This window comes from Papilio polytes, unplaced genomic scaffold (assembly GCF_000836215.1).
Source record: "Papilio polytes unplaced genomic scaffold, Ppol_1.0 DF824169.1, whole genome shotgun sequence".
Lineage (NCBI taxonomy): Eukaryota > Metazoa > Arthropoda > Insecta > Lepidoptera > Papilionidae > Papilio > Papilio polytes.
Genome location: NW_013525035.1, coordinates 1076543 through 1093085, shown reverse-complemented (window position 1 = coordinate 1093085; position 16543 = coordinate 1076543). Strand labels below are relative to the sequence as shown.

The following is a 16543-nucleotide window of genomic DNA, read 5'->3' as shown; positions in this document are numbered from 1 at the left end:
ATTTCATTAGAAATTTATGTAAATTGAATATTCAAAAGTAATTCATGACAAAAAAAAAACATTTTTCTGCCTCGAAGGACCAAAACCTATCCATATGGTCAAAATACCAATTTCTTCCGCAGAGCTCTAACCTGTCTACTACAAGACATCGTATACTTCATAGCGGGCTTCGAGAATGAGCCCAACAAGTCCAAAGCCCTGGATCTGGTGGTGGAGAACCCCAATAGGGACCGCCAGAAGCTGCTGCGAGAACAATACATACTGCGGCAGCTGTTTAAAATTCTACAGGTACAAGCAATCAATATTATGTAGTCTTGTAGAGTAAATTTATCCACGATACAAGGGTGCAGCTTGTTACTCAGAGTGGCTAAACCTTTACTAAAGGCGCCACTTAATGTGATTTTATTAAGTTAATATCTACTTAATTAAGCATTTATTACGTTTGAAATAACTATTATTGTTCCCTAGTGAAGCTTAATAAAGAAAAACTACACTAAGGAAGTGATTACTAAGTATTAAACTCTGAGTATATTAAATGCCAGTTTTATATCTCCTAGGGCCCATTCCAAGAGAGTTCGGAGGGCGGTGGGGAGCCGTTTCTGAAGATCGAGGAGTTATACGACCCTCGCTACGCACCATACAAGTGCATCTTCAGGCTGTGCTACCGCATCCTGCGCCTCAGCCAGCAGGACTACAGGAAGAACCAGGCAAGTCTAGCTTCATCTTAGCTGACAGCACTTCCATGACCCTCGGGAATTTTACATGTGGGCGTTGCTATAGGAGGGCAATAATCAAGGGGGAGTGGCTAGTAAAAAAATATTTTTATTATTCCAAAGAGAATGCTTTTTGATTGTCCAATGTTTTAAATTAAAATTTGATAATTTCTTGGGTTACTAATCTCTCTGGTTTTATAGGGAATGAGGACATTTTTGATGTTAGCAGTAGATTTTATATCTAGTTTACATTTTTCAATTATCTAGGAGGGAGCAGCTGCCTCCTTGCCCTTTTGGAAACGCCCTTGTATCTAAAAACTTCTTGTTGTCTCTCAACTGATTACTTCGATTCAATTTCGTAATAAGAGATACATCCATCCATCCACCCATACAAGATTTCACATTAATAATAGTAAATGTGTGGTTACAGGAATACATAGCGAAGCACTTCGGCTTCATGCAAAAGCAAATTGGATACGACATCCTCGCGGAGGACACCATCACCGCGCTGCTGCACAACAACCGGAAACTGCTGGAGAAGCATATAACCGCTTCGGAGATTGAGACATTCGTTGGTACGTAAATTCAAGATTTTTAGATCCAGACAATTTTAAGACAGACCCTTAGTTGACTGAACGTTTATACTGAGCTCAAGAATGCAATATCCAATCATTATTGTTATTATTATTTATTATTGACTTAAATAACTATTAGATTTATTTTAAACAATATGTTTTAGGTCTCGTACGTAAGAATATGAAGACATGGCAATCACGGTTTTTGGACTATTTGAGTGATCTCTGCATTTCCAATAAGAAGGCAATCGCGGTGACACAGGAGTTGATATGCAAGAGTGTCCTCTGCGCTAACAATGCTGACATACTTATAGAGACTAGGCAAGTATTAGTAGAGTATAAACAAGATGGCGCTGTTTTATATTTTAAAAAACTAAAATTGGTTTAAGTTACTCTAGATGGCGTTGTTCTTAACTTTTAAATTAAAAGATACGTTTAAGTTTCTTTAGATGGCGCTGTTCTGAATTTTAAAAATAAATAGCTTATGCAATACATCCCAATTTTTAACACATTTTGATTGTTAAATGTTTAGTTATGATAAATATTGCGTGGTTTGTTAGTATTTATCTATTTTTGTCGATAGATTGGTTTCAACAAAATACGAACGTTCATCGGAAGTCGAGGAGACGGAGAACAAATACACGGTTGAAGATGAAGTGATGCTGTTATGGAACAACAAGAAAGTCAGTGTATATTTATTTATCCCTATATTTACGCAAAACAATTAACTTTGATTTAAATGTTATACTTCAAAAACCAGTTTCTTCAGACCTTTTTTAGTCAATTTTTTTTTATAACAAAAGGTGGCAAACGAGCTAGCCTGAATCCGCCAAAATGGCGAAGTGACCGCTGCCCATAGACATCCGCAATTGCAGATGCGTTGCCTACCCTTATCCGACAGAGGAGGAGATGCACATAAAGAGGATATTTCCCCTTCCAATGTATCTCCTCCTCTGTCAAATCCACTTCCCCTTCCCATCCTCTTCTTATAAGAAAAGGGTGGTAAAGAAAAAGGGACTAAAATTCTTCATGTTTTTAATATATTTTTCATATAAATTGGTATTTTTATCTCGTTAGAGTTCCCGTCTGCTATCAGAGCTGGCGACGGAGGCCCGCCTGGAGCCGCGCAGCGAGGCGGCCGCAGTGCTGGACTACTACCGGCACCAGCTCGACCTGTTCTCCAACATGTGTCTCAACAGACAGTACCTCGCACTCAACAGCCTCTCCGCGCAGCTGCACATCGATCTCATACTCAAGTATGTTTGTGTTAATTCTTGCCTATTACGTGTTTAGTTTTTTTTTTGTTTTATACGTTTTATAAGATAGCGACCGCTTCCTTTAGACGTCCGCACTCACACATGTGTTTTATTTAATTACGCTCTTAAGAGACGTACAGAAAAAGGATATTTCACCTGCCTATGCCCTACCCTGATAAATCCAACTTCTCGGTATCTTCCTTGTACGAAAATGACAGAAAGGGGAAGTTTATTTTAAACTAGTCTTCCAGCAATCAGTTATCAATTGAAACGAAGAATTACTTCCACTTGTCTTGTACATTCACTCGTTAAATGAGAAACCAGGTCTAAAACACCTGGTATATATAATATACAGGATGTGTTACACCTGGTGCCTAACAAACTAAAAGAATAGAAAAATCTTTGCCGCTTTAAAAGTGTTAAAAACGCTCAAGTATAATTTTTTTTTTTAATATAAGGTGGCAAACGAGCAAGCGGCCACCTGAATCCAGCGAAATGATCCACATAAAGAGGACAATTCCCCTTCCTATGAGTCCCCTCCACCGTTAAATCCACTTTTCCTTACCATCCTTTCCTCTTAACAAAAGGGGGAAAGGCATTAAAATTAGGCCTCCGGCACAAAACTCATTAGACTGTACGCGGAATTGCTTCCACTTCACGCCTGTTTTCTGTGTGGTCGTGATATTGCTGGGGGCGAGCCCATTCGTGCGCAGATGTCAAAGCGGGCTCTACCACTGAAATATTATAATTAAACTATCTTACAGATGCATGTCAAACGCGGGCCTGTCGCAGGAGTTGCGCGCGTCCTTCTGCCGGCTGATGCTGCACCTGCACGTGGACCGCGACCCGCAGGAGCCCGTCACGCCCGTCAAGTACGCGCGGCTGTGGAGCGACGTCTGCGACACCATACACGTGCACGAGTCAGTATATATATACACACTTGTCAAACTATTTATATGGTCCACCTGAATTCGCCAAAAAAGCGAACTGATCCATGCAAACATTGGTAATACCAAATGCTACCCTTACTCGATGGTGACAGAATTTTATTCGTGTATCCTTCGTCAAATTACTTTTCCCATCTATACTTATATTATAAGGAGGAAAATTTGTGTTTTTGTATATATAGAAATAAATCAAAAACTACTTTGCCGATTTCAAAAAACCTTTTATCATTAAAACGCTACGTTTTTAGTGACATAGGCTATGTTTTGTTATTTTGCGCGGACGACGTCGCGAGCAACAGCTAGTATACAAAAAAGGGTGGAAAGGGGGAGGAGACTAAAATTAGACCATCGGCATACTAATCAGTCGTAACACGGAATGACTTCCACTACAAGCCTGACTCATGGTTGAAGATGTTAAAGCGGGCTTTACCACTGTTGGGTGTGAGTGAGAGAGAGAGAAAAAGAGTAGCTGAGAGAGAAAGAGAGAGTGCCTAACTATGCGCAAAAAAGGGAGAGAGAGTGCCGCCTAGCTATGCGAGAGAAAGAGAGGAAGCCTTTAAGATGTGTTTTTATCGGCAGTTACCAGTGCGTGAAGGGGGGTCCGGACGCGACGCGGGAGAAGGTGAAGGCGCAGTTCGCGTCCACCATCCGCTTCGTGGAGAACTACCTCTGCCGCGTCGTCACCAGCACCTGGTACTTCAGCGACCACGATCAGAACAAACTCACCTTCGAAGTCGTCAAATTGGCCAGAGAACTGATATACTTCGGATTTTATAGGTATTTAAATTTTTCTAGGGGGCATATTTTTCGATTATTTGTAAAATTCTACATAGTTTTTAATTAATTAGTGAAAATTAAAAAAATAAAGTAACTTAATTTATTTCCCCTTGTGCGGGGGACTTATGTCCAAACTAGGGTCGCGCCCTGTATGATGGATCACCAGGCCCAAGTGTAATTTAGTGTGTAGATTTATTAAGTACGAGCTGTTGCCCGTGACTTCGGCCGCGTGGTATTAGAAAACATACGAACTATATAAATTACAAAAAGCTACGTATCTCGGGAACCGGACATTTCTCTGGGATGAAGCTTATCTCAAGTGGACTCCAGACTTTGTTTTATATCTGTGCCAAATTTCACTAAGATATGTTGAACCGTTGCAATATAATCGAGTGAACATTAAAAAACTAAATTAATGAATCCCACGGGAACCGTAACTATTCCCGGGATAAAAAGTAGCCTATGTGTTCTTCCAGACTATGCTCTAAACCTGTGCCAAATTTCATGGAGATCCGTTCAGGCGTTTAGGCTACAAACGCTAACAAACATCCATCCATCCATCCATCTAAACTTTCGCATTTATAATATTAGTAAGATTAGTAAGATTTTCACTAAAATGTATTAAATAACGTTCAAATGTCTTACTTTGATAGCAAATCTAAAGTTTTTGGTAATGGAAGACTAGATTTTGCACTCAGTTATCTCAACAGCTTAGGCAACAAACGCTAACTTGCATACTTTTACATTTATAACATTAATTGCATGTTATTTACCTATATTGATGAATGGATTGTGTGAAAGGTGACATGATCAAGAAGGGAGTGATGACAGATGACGGATGATAGAGTGCTTTGGAGAACGAAAACCTGATGCGCCGACCCTACGGGAGTAGGATAAGACAGGGGAGATGATGATGATGTTATCTATATTATTATAATAAAGCGTAAACACATATTTTTTTACCTAAGATGTCAGCAATTACATCATAATTTTGAATAATTCTTTTTTTAATAAAAAGCCCTACACTTTCACGATTTAGGCTATATGTTTTAACGCCATTAAACTTAGGGGGTAAATATTTTGGATAAAAACCCTAATGTGACAAAGAGACCATAAGTTGCTGCCAACATCAAGGAAGCAAAGTTGTCATCACGTCATGTCACTTTGACACCTGTAATTGATGATTTGACAGATGTAAACAATAAAATCAAATTTTCATAATTCCATGCGGATTAAGTCGCATAGGAACAGCTAGTTTACCTATATTATGTGTAGAGAATTAATGAAAGGAGTTTAGTAGGACAATGTTATTTATATATTTGTTTTTTTTTTCAATAGCTTCAGCGATTTATTACGTTTAACAAAAACGTTACTCAGTATACTAGACTGTGTCACCGCTATGGACCTGCTGAATGAAACCAGTCCTCTTGCTGGAGAAGTGGAATGTAAGTATTTAGAGCGAGCACCTTTGACTAAACTATCGCACAATTGTTTAGTGTCGCTTTGATAAAAGCTTATAGACATACTATATACTATAAATAAAATATTCATAAATATAGGTACATTACAAGGAAAAATAGACAACTACATTAAAAAAAATAAAAACTAAATACAGAAGAAACCAAAATTAACAAGATTAAATAATATAAATATGAATTACAATTATAAATATGATGAAGGAGGCCTTTGCCGACTGGCAAACATATAGCTATGAAGAAAAAATAAATGTGTAACTCTGTATACCTAATTCATAAGTTCTTTGTAAGCTATTATGAATAAAAGGCTATTTCATTTAATTTCATATAGACACTAGTCGATTTTTAGTTGCACAACTAAATAGTTGAATTTCCTACGGAACACTTGATAATCGCACAGTTGTGCGATAGTTTAGTCACAGGTGTACGTCCGCTTTTATTTATACAGTAATGTTAGTGTAAGTTTACACTGTACACACACCCTTATAAAACACGTGTCAGGTCTCAAAGATTGTATTAATTTTTACAAGCAGCGCAAGAATTGGAATTAAAAAAGCGTAAGTGTTAACGAATTCAAGATCCAATTTTTCAAGATTCTCAATTTTAAATTGATTTTTTTTTATTTATTTTTTAGCTATCCTATAGTTGTTTTTAAATTTTTTATGTAATTAATATATCAACTATGATTAAACTAAAAACGGCTTTCTTATAACATTAGTTAAGGCCCAAGTAATTTTTTTTTATCTATGTACAGCTGAGGGCGGCGTACTCCGCAGTATAGGCGACATGGGCGCGGTGATGACCTCCATCACTCTAGGCTCCGTAGCTCGCAACGTAAGTATACACTCAGTATTCCAGCCACTGGCATACTGGCCCTGAGCCCTTTGACAGTCCTGCTGTTCACCAGGTGGGCGGCCCACAGCACGAGCCCCGCCCATTTACAATGCAGTGGTCGACTTTCGAAGACCTCTCCTCCACGGTATTGTCACTAAGTATTGCCTTGCATTTTACTAACAAATGTTCCCTCTGTGATATGCTTCCGTTATTTATATCTAGATTATAGGGGATTTCCGTTTCCGCATGTACGCATTGTCTAACTAGCTTTGGCCCGTGACTCCTCTGTGGAATTAAAAAAAAGTAAACTATGTGTTTGTTCTGAAATACATTTTATTAAATACCATGCAGTCGTTCAGTATACATAATCCGTCCGTCATAATACATCCATCCATCCAAACTTTCGTATTTATTTATCGAATTCCCAAAAGAAGGAGGTACTCAATTCGTCTGTATGTTTTTTATATTAGTAAGAAGATCCGTAGAAATAGGGTAATAATGGGGCTTTTTAAAATGTACTCTTCATGGTCAAATGGGAGAGGAGAGGTAGTTGCCTCCCTTTGAAGTCGAAATTTTTACGCTACTCCGTAGACCTAGCCTAGGTCATCGACTGGTGTTGCCTGTGGAGCTGGTTATGGCAGTACAATGTTCTCGCATGCAAGTGTACTCGCCGGGCGAGTCAGTGCGATGTTCCAGCGGTGCGTGTTGCAGGTGGGCAGTGGGAACGGCGGCGTGCAGGGCAGCCCCTCCGCGCTGGCGCTGGCTCGCAAACACCCGCTCGTTATGGAAACGAAGCTCAAAATTATTGAAATATTACAGGTCAGTTAAAAGTTCGGATATTTTATTGGTGTTTTTTGGGGGGGTTGCATAAGAAGGGGAAATAATCTCTTGCTGTTACCTTCGTCGATTAAAGGTAGACTGCGATTGCGGGCGTCTCTAGACAGTGGTCGCTTATGATGTAAAAAAATAATCTCGGACTTAGTACATCACTTAAGTACTAACTGTTGCCCGGGACTTCGTGTACGTGAAATTTAAAAATACAGCCTGTGACTCAGCAAAAACGTAGCTTATAAATTGTGAAAGAATTTTTGAAATCGGCCCAGTAGAGTTATTTTAATACAAACAAACATACAAATCTTTCCTGTTTATATTATTATAGATAATACAAATCTTAATATGAAATGTTGTACTTCAGTTCATCCTAGACGTCCGACTGGACTACCGCATCAGCTGTCTGCTCTCCATCTTCAAGAAGGAGTTCGAGCAGTCCTCAGAGAGACAAGCGGACAGCTTGGCGCGAGCTGATGTGGAGGCTATAGGTCTGCAGGCTGAAGGCATTTTCAGTTGTCGGTGAGTACCTTTAAACTCCATTTTCACTAGGCTTATTTGTCAATTTTAATTTTTCAATGAAATTGGGATAAAAATTCCTTTCATAAATATATTTTTAGGATAGACTATGAGATAGATTTTTAAATAATGGTAAAAGTGATTTGTGACTAAGGCATGTTAACTATAAATAATAGACAAAGAATCAGAGATTCATAACAAAATTTAAAAAACATATAAAACATAGTGTAATATGTTACTTACTTAAAATTAAAGGAATTAGTTTGATTATTCTGTTTTTAATTATTAAGCTAAAAACACTACTATTTAGATAATCTAATTTCCATTTATTACTATATCTTATATGCTATGAAGTAGTATAAAATTTCTTGTAGAAACTTCTTTGAAATCTCGCATTAATTTTAACTCCACAGTCTTTAGAATAATTCAACTATAAACATTTCTATTAATCATTAAAATTCAAAGGTAGTGTTAATTTTTTTTTACAATAAAGACTCTTAAGTCCCTTCGTACACGACGCAAATCGGCGATTCTAGTTGCTAAGCGACTTAAACAATACAATCTCATAGATCTACTTCAATAATGACATTGTATTACATGAAGTATTAAAGAGTAAAGTCACCGATTTATTTATATCATCCCCAGCCCACTATACGTCCCCACTGAGGGGCTCGGAGCCTACCTTAAGTAAGGGGTGACTAGGCCCCTTAGTAAGGGCTGACTAGGCTTATTTTTGTACGAACGGGCTAAATCTAACTAGTAATACGTTGGTATACTAACAGGGCGCTTGGTGGCGGGTCTATTTACAATTCTGAACTATGTCTTATATTTCCAGAGCCATACAGACAGTGCCTGACAACTGCCTACCAAAAAATGTAGATTTGTTAGTAAGACGAAAATATATGCATGATTGAGTGCCTAGCTAGTCCTAACAGCATGGGCTATGCAGAAATTCCTAAGCTTAACCCTAACCTAATAGCTCAAATACATGTGTTTAGTTAGTATTCAATGATAACAGTTTCGATTCCAGATTGAAACATATAGTCATCTCTTTCTTTTTATATTGAAAAGTAGAGACAACTATATGTCTCAAAGTGTCGTAGCCCCTTGTGTTGACTTTCTCATTCTAATTGAAAGACACATAGTGAAAAGCAATGTTTTTATGTTTTTAAAGTGGTTTACAGTTAGATGTGTTAATTTTGTCGTCCGTGTGTACACACTGTGTTGGTGTTGTAGGCAATATATGTTGTGTGTCTGCACATCTGTCGGTTTGGTTCATGCTTGTACCGCTAGTTCACTTTCAGCTTTAAAGTATTTGCTAGTAAATAGGTCTGTTTATTTTGTTGAAATATAAATTTTCCTATTGTGTTCTATAAAGTGTAATTTATCTAATTTAAAAACACTGTAAAAGTTCCTATTTAATAAATAGACTGAATTCTTTATTATCACAAATTTCAATTATATCAGGATCATGCAATATCATTGAATAAATATATTTTTTCAAAATTCTATTCACAAAACCACAAAATAGACAGACCAAACATCTTCACTGCAATATGTACTGTATTACAATAACAATAAGGTCTAAACAGGGATGGTTTGGATCTGGACGAATGCGGAGGCCGTATGGTACTACGGGTTTTACTCCAGCTGTGCTCGCAAGGCGCGTCCGCGGCGCTAGTGTCGGGCGCACTCGCGCTGCTCTTCCGACACTTTAGCCAGAGACAGGAGGTGCTGGCTGCATTCAAACAGGTCAGTGGTCGATAGATGGCGTTGGTTGTTGCAACACAAATGTTAACAACTTTAGACAATAGATGTCTCTGTTTTATAGTGGAATTATTTGTATACAAATAGTAATAAATGTTAATTTTGTTGTACGTAGGTGCAATTGCTGGTGTCAGACGCGGATGTAGAGTCATATAAGCAGATTAAAGCGGATTTGGACGTGCTGCGGCAGAGCGTTGAAAAGTCTGAACTATGGGTATTCAACAAGGGCCGCGCTGGTGCACTCGACGACCATACCGGTTAATATATCATTTTGTTATATACTGTGAATCTGATTTAACACGTTCACTGCATCAAGTAAAATTATAATTCTTCAACTGGTGCGGCGGCAGGTCAAAATGGGCCCCCAATGATATTTCGTCTAGTGCGTGACAGGTCTTTATAGACCCCCCAGCACTAGGTTAGATTAAATTGTGGAAACATAATGTATACATTTGATGTAATGTAATGTATATACCTGAGATGTTTTTCACACTAGCGAGAGGGATATAATTTTCTCCGTCCGCACCAGCTTAAGTACCGCGTCAGGTCGATATCGGCCTGTTACGCAGTAAGCGTGTTAAGTGAATTATTTTCCTAATATTTATGGGTTTATTTCAGAGCTGAAAGGCACAGTGGGTCCGGGCGGCGCAGTGTTGGAGCGCAATGCTTCACTAGACAATGTATTGGACACTTCACGCGCACACAAATACGACCACATGCACGAATACGAGAAAATCAAAGAGGTATGTAAAGAATTTACTTCATTAGAGCGGGCATATATCTTTGACGGAACTATCGCACAACTATTGCGCGATTGTCGATTGTTTCGCAGTTCATTTAACTGTTTAGTTGCACAACAAAAAATCGCGTAGTGTGTTCATTTTTTTTATATCTAAAGGTGGCAAACGAGCAAGCAGCCACCTGAATCCACTGAAGTGGAAAGCGACCGCTACCCATAGACATTTGCAATTGCAGATGCGTTGCCTACCCTTCATTGACGGAGGAGACGTACATTAAGAGGACATTTACCCTTCCTATGCGTCTCCTCAACCGTCAAATCCACTTTTCCTTCCCATCCTTTCTCTTAAGAAAAGGGTGGAAAGGGAAAGGGATTAAAATTAGGCCATCGGCACCACACCCCTTAGAGAAAACGCGGAATTGCGCTAGCTCTTAGTGATCATTTAACAGGTTCCTTTATAGTTTTTTCGATTCCAAGTATGAAAATAAAGTTTCAATTCTTTGATAGAGATTTTATATCAGTAACACGTATGTCTGTGTTTCAGATTCTTCAGCGCATGATAAAATACTGCACGCAAGGTAACAGCGGCGGCGGGGACACGGGCAAGCCGCGCCGCCACGAGCAGCGGCTACTCCGAAATATTGGTGTGCATAACATCGTGCTGGACCTCCTCCAGGTAAAGTTACAGAGGGGGGAGCTGATTGACCATAAACTAAAACTGAATTCAATCAAAGTATCACGTACTAATTTTCGACTGCGTCATCATTTCCTTCAGGTGGGGTCGCTGTCAAGCGCTAGCTTAACAAACATAAATAAATCGACTTTAGTATAACAATGTATTTGTTAAATATTAGTGTATACCTATCGTACTCAATCTACATTATAAGAATTCGTAAGGGACTATAGAACTTGAGTTAAATACGGCATTTTGTAATCACTAAAATATTTTACACTAGCTGTTGTTCACGACTTCGTCTACGTGGTATTAAAAATAGTACAAAATATAGCCTATGTTAACTTATCGTGAAAGAAATTTTTTTAATCGGACAAGTTGTTTTTGAGTTATATAAACATACAAAAATACAAATCTTTCCTCTTTATAATAGTATAGATTCACTACCTTATTTAAGCGAGCACAAGCAGTTCTCAAGTTATCGTAAATTCGGTATTAACGTTTGTAATGGTCCAGGTGCCTCATGATGAAGACGACGCAGCAATGGACGAGCTGCTGGCCCTCGCTCACGAGTTCCTACAGCGCTTCTGTCACGGCAACCAGCAGAACCAGGCCATCCTGCACAAACACCTCGACCTATTCCTCAACGCAGGGGTAAGGAAACTACTGTCGCCTTTATAAGAAACAAGCTGTTCTCCTGCAGCCTCATCTGCATGAAATTATAAAACTTTATTTTATTGTTTACATTTGTCAAATTAGAAATGTCGAAATGACATGACATGACAAACCATGGCAACATTCATGTTGGCAGCAACTTATGGTCTCTTTCCAACATTAGGGTTTTTATCCAAAATATTTATCCCCTAAGTTTAAAGGCGTGAAAATATATAGCCTAAAGCATGACATAAGTGTATAGCTTTTTATTAAAAAGAGCATTATTCAAAAATATGCTGTAATTGCTTGTTAGGTAACAAAGAAGTGTGTGTTTACGCTTTATTATAATAGTATAGAAGTATAGATTCGTTGTATTTGATCCATAGATCCGTGAAGCTCAAACGGTGTGTGCAATCTTCGAGGAGAATCCCGCGCTATGCGCTCACGAGGGTAACGACAAGGTGGCGGCCCATTTCGTACACTGCATAGAAACTCGCGGCCGCCGCCCCGCATACCTGCACTTCCTGAGGACTATCGTACGCGCCGCGGGACAGCACATCCGCCGCAGCCAGGACCTGGTCATGCAGGAGGTGTGCCATACATATACCTACTAATATAAATGCGAAAGTTCAGATGGATATCTCTAACAGACATGCATTGCAACCTGAACTGCTGAACAGATGTTGAAATTAGACATCAATGTGTTTTTTAATTCCACGCGCACGGAGTCGCGGGAGTAAGCTAGTACATTATAAAATAACAAATTTAAAGTTTTTTTTAGTAAACTCATTGTGAATTTATGAGCTATTTTAATTCATTGGCTATATTTGGTTTCCGGAAGTCAAGCTAGATGGCGCTATTTTAAAATATACTAAACACATGACATTTTTTTCTTTTTTAAGTTATAATATTCTGAAAATAATGTGCAAGATTAATTTATTTCATGTATATGTAAGTACATAGTTTATTACAATAAATTATTATTGTATTGTTCAGATGGTGAACGCGGGTGAAGACGTGTTGGTGTTCTACAACGACAAGGTGTCCTTCAACTACTTCATACAGATGATGCGCCAGTACAAGCAGACCGATGAGATGCCTGAAGCGTTAAGGTAACCCTCTCGCTCACTCTATATAAAAAACGATAGAAATAGCATGATTTTTGTTTTTATCGTTCACCCATTGTCAATAACAAATCTCTCGCTTATTGTGTAGGGGAAAGAAAGAGATAGATAGTGATTGAATATTTAAGTTTGCATCTTGTCTTGCTACTGTCCTTTTATCTTATAAGTGAACTAGAAAAATGACATTTAAATGTTGTGAATAAGTACTGGATTGGAAATTAAAATCCTCAATATCAATTTGTCCAGCATTACTTGACCTATCAGATATAACGCAGTCCTATGTGTTCAGGTACCACATCCAGCTGGTGAAGCTATTGACATGCTGCACGCTCGGCAAGAACGTGTACACGGAGATCAAGTGCCACAGTCTGCTGCCGCTGGACGACATCGTGGCCACCATCACACACCCTGACTGCATTCCAGAGGTTACTGCACTTGTTAAACTACCCTCAAAATGACGGTAGTTGGATATTTTGAAAGGACGTGAAACTGCCATCATTTATTTATACATCTATACTAATATTAAAAAGAGGAAAGATATATATATATTTGTACGTATTGAAATAACTCAAAAACTACTGGGCTGAATTAAAAAAAATCACGATTAAAACCAAAAACACTAAGGAATGGTTAATCGTGGCTGGGAAACCGGCTATCAGAAACTTAGGACCGGTCCCACCAAATTGTAAATTGTCTGATAACAATCCAACGTGTAAATATGTGATGGAAATGGCAAAGCGACCGCGGCCCATAGACATCCGCAATTGCAGATGCGTTGCCTACCCTTATCCGACAGAGGAGGAGACGCACATAAAGAGGATATTTCCCCTTCCTACGCATCTCCTCAGTCAAATCCACTTCCCCTTCCCATCCTCTCCTTAAAAGAAAAGAAAGGGACTTAAATATCGGATTTAGTATCTTTATCTGAAAGTGACGTCATTTTTAAACTATCTGAGCCTCTATCAGTGGTGGAAGTGACCCTTAATATATTGTTTAGGTGAAAGAAGCGTACGTGGGTTTTCTGAACCACTGCTACATCGACACTGAGGTGGAGATGAAGGAGATCTACTCCAGCAACTATATGTGGGATCTATTCGAGCGGTCCTTCCTTCAGGACATGCAGGCGATACTGCACAGCGACGCCAGGGCATACGCCGTGCCTAGTAATTATATTTTCTTTACTAATATTGTAAAGAGAAAAGATTTGTATTTTTGTATATATTGAAAAAACTGTTGGGCAGATTTCGAAATTTATTTTACTGTTAAAAAGCTACGTTATCAGTGATAACATAGGCTACATTTTTTAGTATTTCTTTATTTTACGAGGAAGAAATTAAGCAATACTTAAATTAAAAATGCAATACCCAACAGCCGATACTTCAATACGACACTCTCAATATGGGCAATATGAATAAATCCAACATGGCCGATTTCGTATCAAATAAAAGTGCTCCATTACTATAAAAATTTTATTGATAGGTACAAGCATCCATAAATACATCTAAAGTCAATTCAGTAAATACGCTCAGTTTTAATTGAAGTTCTTTCAAATTCGTCTTGCTGTTCGTGCAAGGGCGGATCCAAGGGGGGGAGCAATGGGGGTCATGGCCCCCCCTGAGCTGATTGGTCAAGAGCTTGACAAAATATATTTACATATTACATAGCTCTTGACTTGACCATTACTATGTGACCTCCCCCCTGGCGCCATAGCTGGATCCGCCCTTTTATTCGTGTGCAAATGTAGGCAGTTACTGTTTTATGCCCAAGTTTGAACTATCATATATTAGTATGTTAATGCGACATGTACTTTAGGCACGTCTACAGACGAGGTGTTCTCGCCGCAGAAGTCGTGTGCGAGCAGCACGCAGCGCGCCTGGCTCGCCTACGTCACCGACGTCCTCATGCACACTATCTGCACCTTCTTCAACTCGCCCTTCAGCGACCAGAGCACCACTGTACAGGTATAAAACCATTCAAATATAATGTCGGCTCGAGGTCTGTGCGATAGCGATTACTAAACACATTTCTCGTTGCTTTCCTTGGATTTGATTTAAAGTAAGTTTTAATTTCATATTCTTGTTTTCTTAAAATCCATGCACCCATAAACAATGATGTGAGAAAGAAAAAAAGATTTATAAGAAACTAGTACATTCGACATGTTTACGGGATTACGATTTATGAATTTATGATTAAAATGCTCTATGTATAAATTTATGTTCAGACACGGCAGTCGATCTTCGTGAAGCTGCTGCAGACGACGTTCCGCATCTACCAGTGCCCCTGGCTCACACCACCTCAGAAACTCAACGTCGAGAAATGCATACGTACATTGAGCGAAGTCGGTGAGCGTACATCCATACATCCATACATTACTGTATTAACATACCTCTGCATTATATTTAAAATGTAATTCAAAGAAAAAAGAAGAATATTTATACTAAAAATTTAATTTTAAAGTGCGCGTCTCAAAAAACCGCTTATAAAAGTACCCTTTCCCTTACATTGACTTTTAAACTCTGATATTTCGAGCCGCTGTAATATTTGAATAGCACTATACTTTCATATTCAGCGAAGAGTCGCAGTATCGCCATACCGCTGGAGCTGGAGGCGAAGATCCAGACGGTGTTCGAGAAGGCGGCCGCGCTCTCCCGACAGACCAGCAAGTGGCTGCAGGCCTCCAAGACCTCCAAGCTGGAGAAGATGGCCTCACAGGTATCTAATAACATATATCAATTCACTATAATAATATAATATTCTTATTAACATTTCATTCGAAGGAGTTTTTTGTAGCAAAAAAAAAAAATGTTACCAACACACTAAAATATTATGTATTTTTCTCTAAACTGGTTCAGTAGATTGTTTAAAACTAGCTTTTCGTCATACTGGACACTATTGAATTAAGGGTTAACAAATTCTTACTGAAAACCACAAAGTTTATGAATTTATTCTGCTATCTCTGTCTTTTCTAAAGGGACTGAAAGAGACGGCTATATACGAGTGTTATAAAAGCGTATTTCTTCAGTTTCGCTTTCTTAACTAATTTTAATGTTCATTCATTTTCATACATTTTTTTTAATAAAATTAACTTTACTAATTTTAACTGTAAGGAGGAAGCGTCGGAACAACTCGAGAACACAGATACGGCAAAAGAAGTGAGTTTGTGTGACCTTTGTGTTGTCACATGTATGGGTTTTGTGTATGTTTTGAGCCCAAATGTGTTTATTTTGCCCAAATATTTCTTTTATTTGCTGTATTGGCTTATTGGTTAAATATCACTGAGAGGAAATTTTAAAAAAGGTAAAAAAAGTGTTACAATTTATAAATAAAAATAAAATTTTGATTTGAGAAATTGTTAAAATTATTTCATCTCATTTACAGATTATAATATAATTTCTTCTTGTTCGTCTCTTACTTCACTCTATTTGCTATCTTTTTCCCCTTGTAACAAAATATTTATAAACGTATCCGTCAATTCCTTTCTAGATTTTAAATATTCTTAAGTTAAAATTGTTGTAAATAAAACCTGCTTGGTGTAACAGAGGTTGCATTGCACTGGCTGGTTAGAATAATTTAAATATGACATGTATTGAATTCGAAATAGAGACAAGAAAAATGTTATGTTGAAAAAAAAATAACATCTTGTTTTTTATACACACATGTTG

General features: G+C 38.2%; 1 protein-coding gene across 2 annotated transcripts in view; it reads left to right on the top strand.

Moving 5' to 3' along the window:
- Positions 1 to 16543, top strand: part of LOC106111363 (inositol 1,4,5-trisphosphate receptor) — a 55154-nt gene that overhangs the window by 20826 nt on the left and 17785 nt on the right. The window contains exons 13-37 of one of the 2 annotated variants that reach the window (XM_013293411.1): positions 123 to 288; positions 558 to 707; positions 1144 to 1288; positions 1453 to 1609; positions 1872 to 1971; positions 2366 to 2544; positions 3309 to 3464; positions 4071 to 4268; positions 5607 to 5713; positions 6498 to 6577; positions 6651 to 6722; positions 7289 to 7396; positions 7773 to 7927; positions 9517 to 9676; positions 9807 to 9948; positions 10310 to 10434; positions 10975 to 11106; positions 11620 to 11757; positions 12144 to 12347; positions 12754 to 12869; positions 13171 to 13306; positions 13879 to 14044; positions 14694 to 14842; positions 15103 to 15223; positions 15451 to 15593. In XM_013293411.1, the coding sequence (XP_013148865.1) occupies positions 123 to 288; positions 558 to 707; positions 1144 to 1288; positions 1453 to 1609; positions 1872 to 1971; positions 2366 to 2544; positions 3309 to 3464; positions 4071 to 4268; positions 5607 to 5713; positions 6498 to 6577; positions 6651 to 6722; positions 7289 to 7396; positions 7773 to 7927; positions 9517 to 9676; positions 9807 to 9948; positions 10310 to 10434; positions 10975 to 11106; positions 11620 to 11757; positions 12144 to 12347; positions 12754 to 12869; positions 13171 to 13306; positions 13879 to 14044; positions 14694 to 14842; positions 15103 to 15223; positions 15451 to 15593 (3505 nt within the window). The remainder of the gene's footprint in view (positions 1 to 122; positions 289 to 557; positions 708 to 1143; positions 1289 to 1452; positions 1610 to 1871; positions 1972 to 2365; positions 2545 to 3308; positions 3465 to 4070; positions 4269 to 5606; positions 5714 to 6497; positions 6578 to 6650; positions 6723 to 7288; positions 7397 to 7772; positions 7928 to 9516; positions 9677 to 9806; positions 9949 to 10309; positions 10435 to 10974; positions 11107 to 11619; positions 11758 to 12143; positions 12348 to 12753; positions 12870 to 13170; positions 13307 to 13878; positions 14045 to 14693; positions 14843 to 15102; positions 15224 to 15450; positions 15594 to 16543) is intronic. The other variant, XM_013293412.1, reaches the window with a different exon arrangement.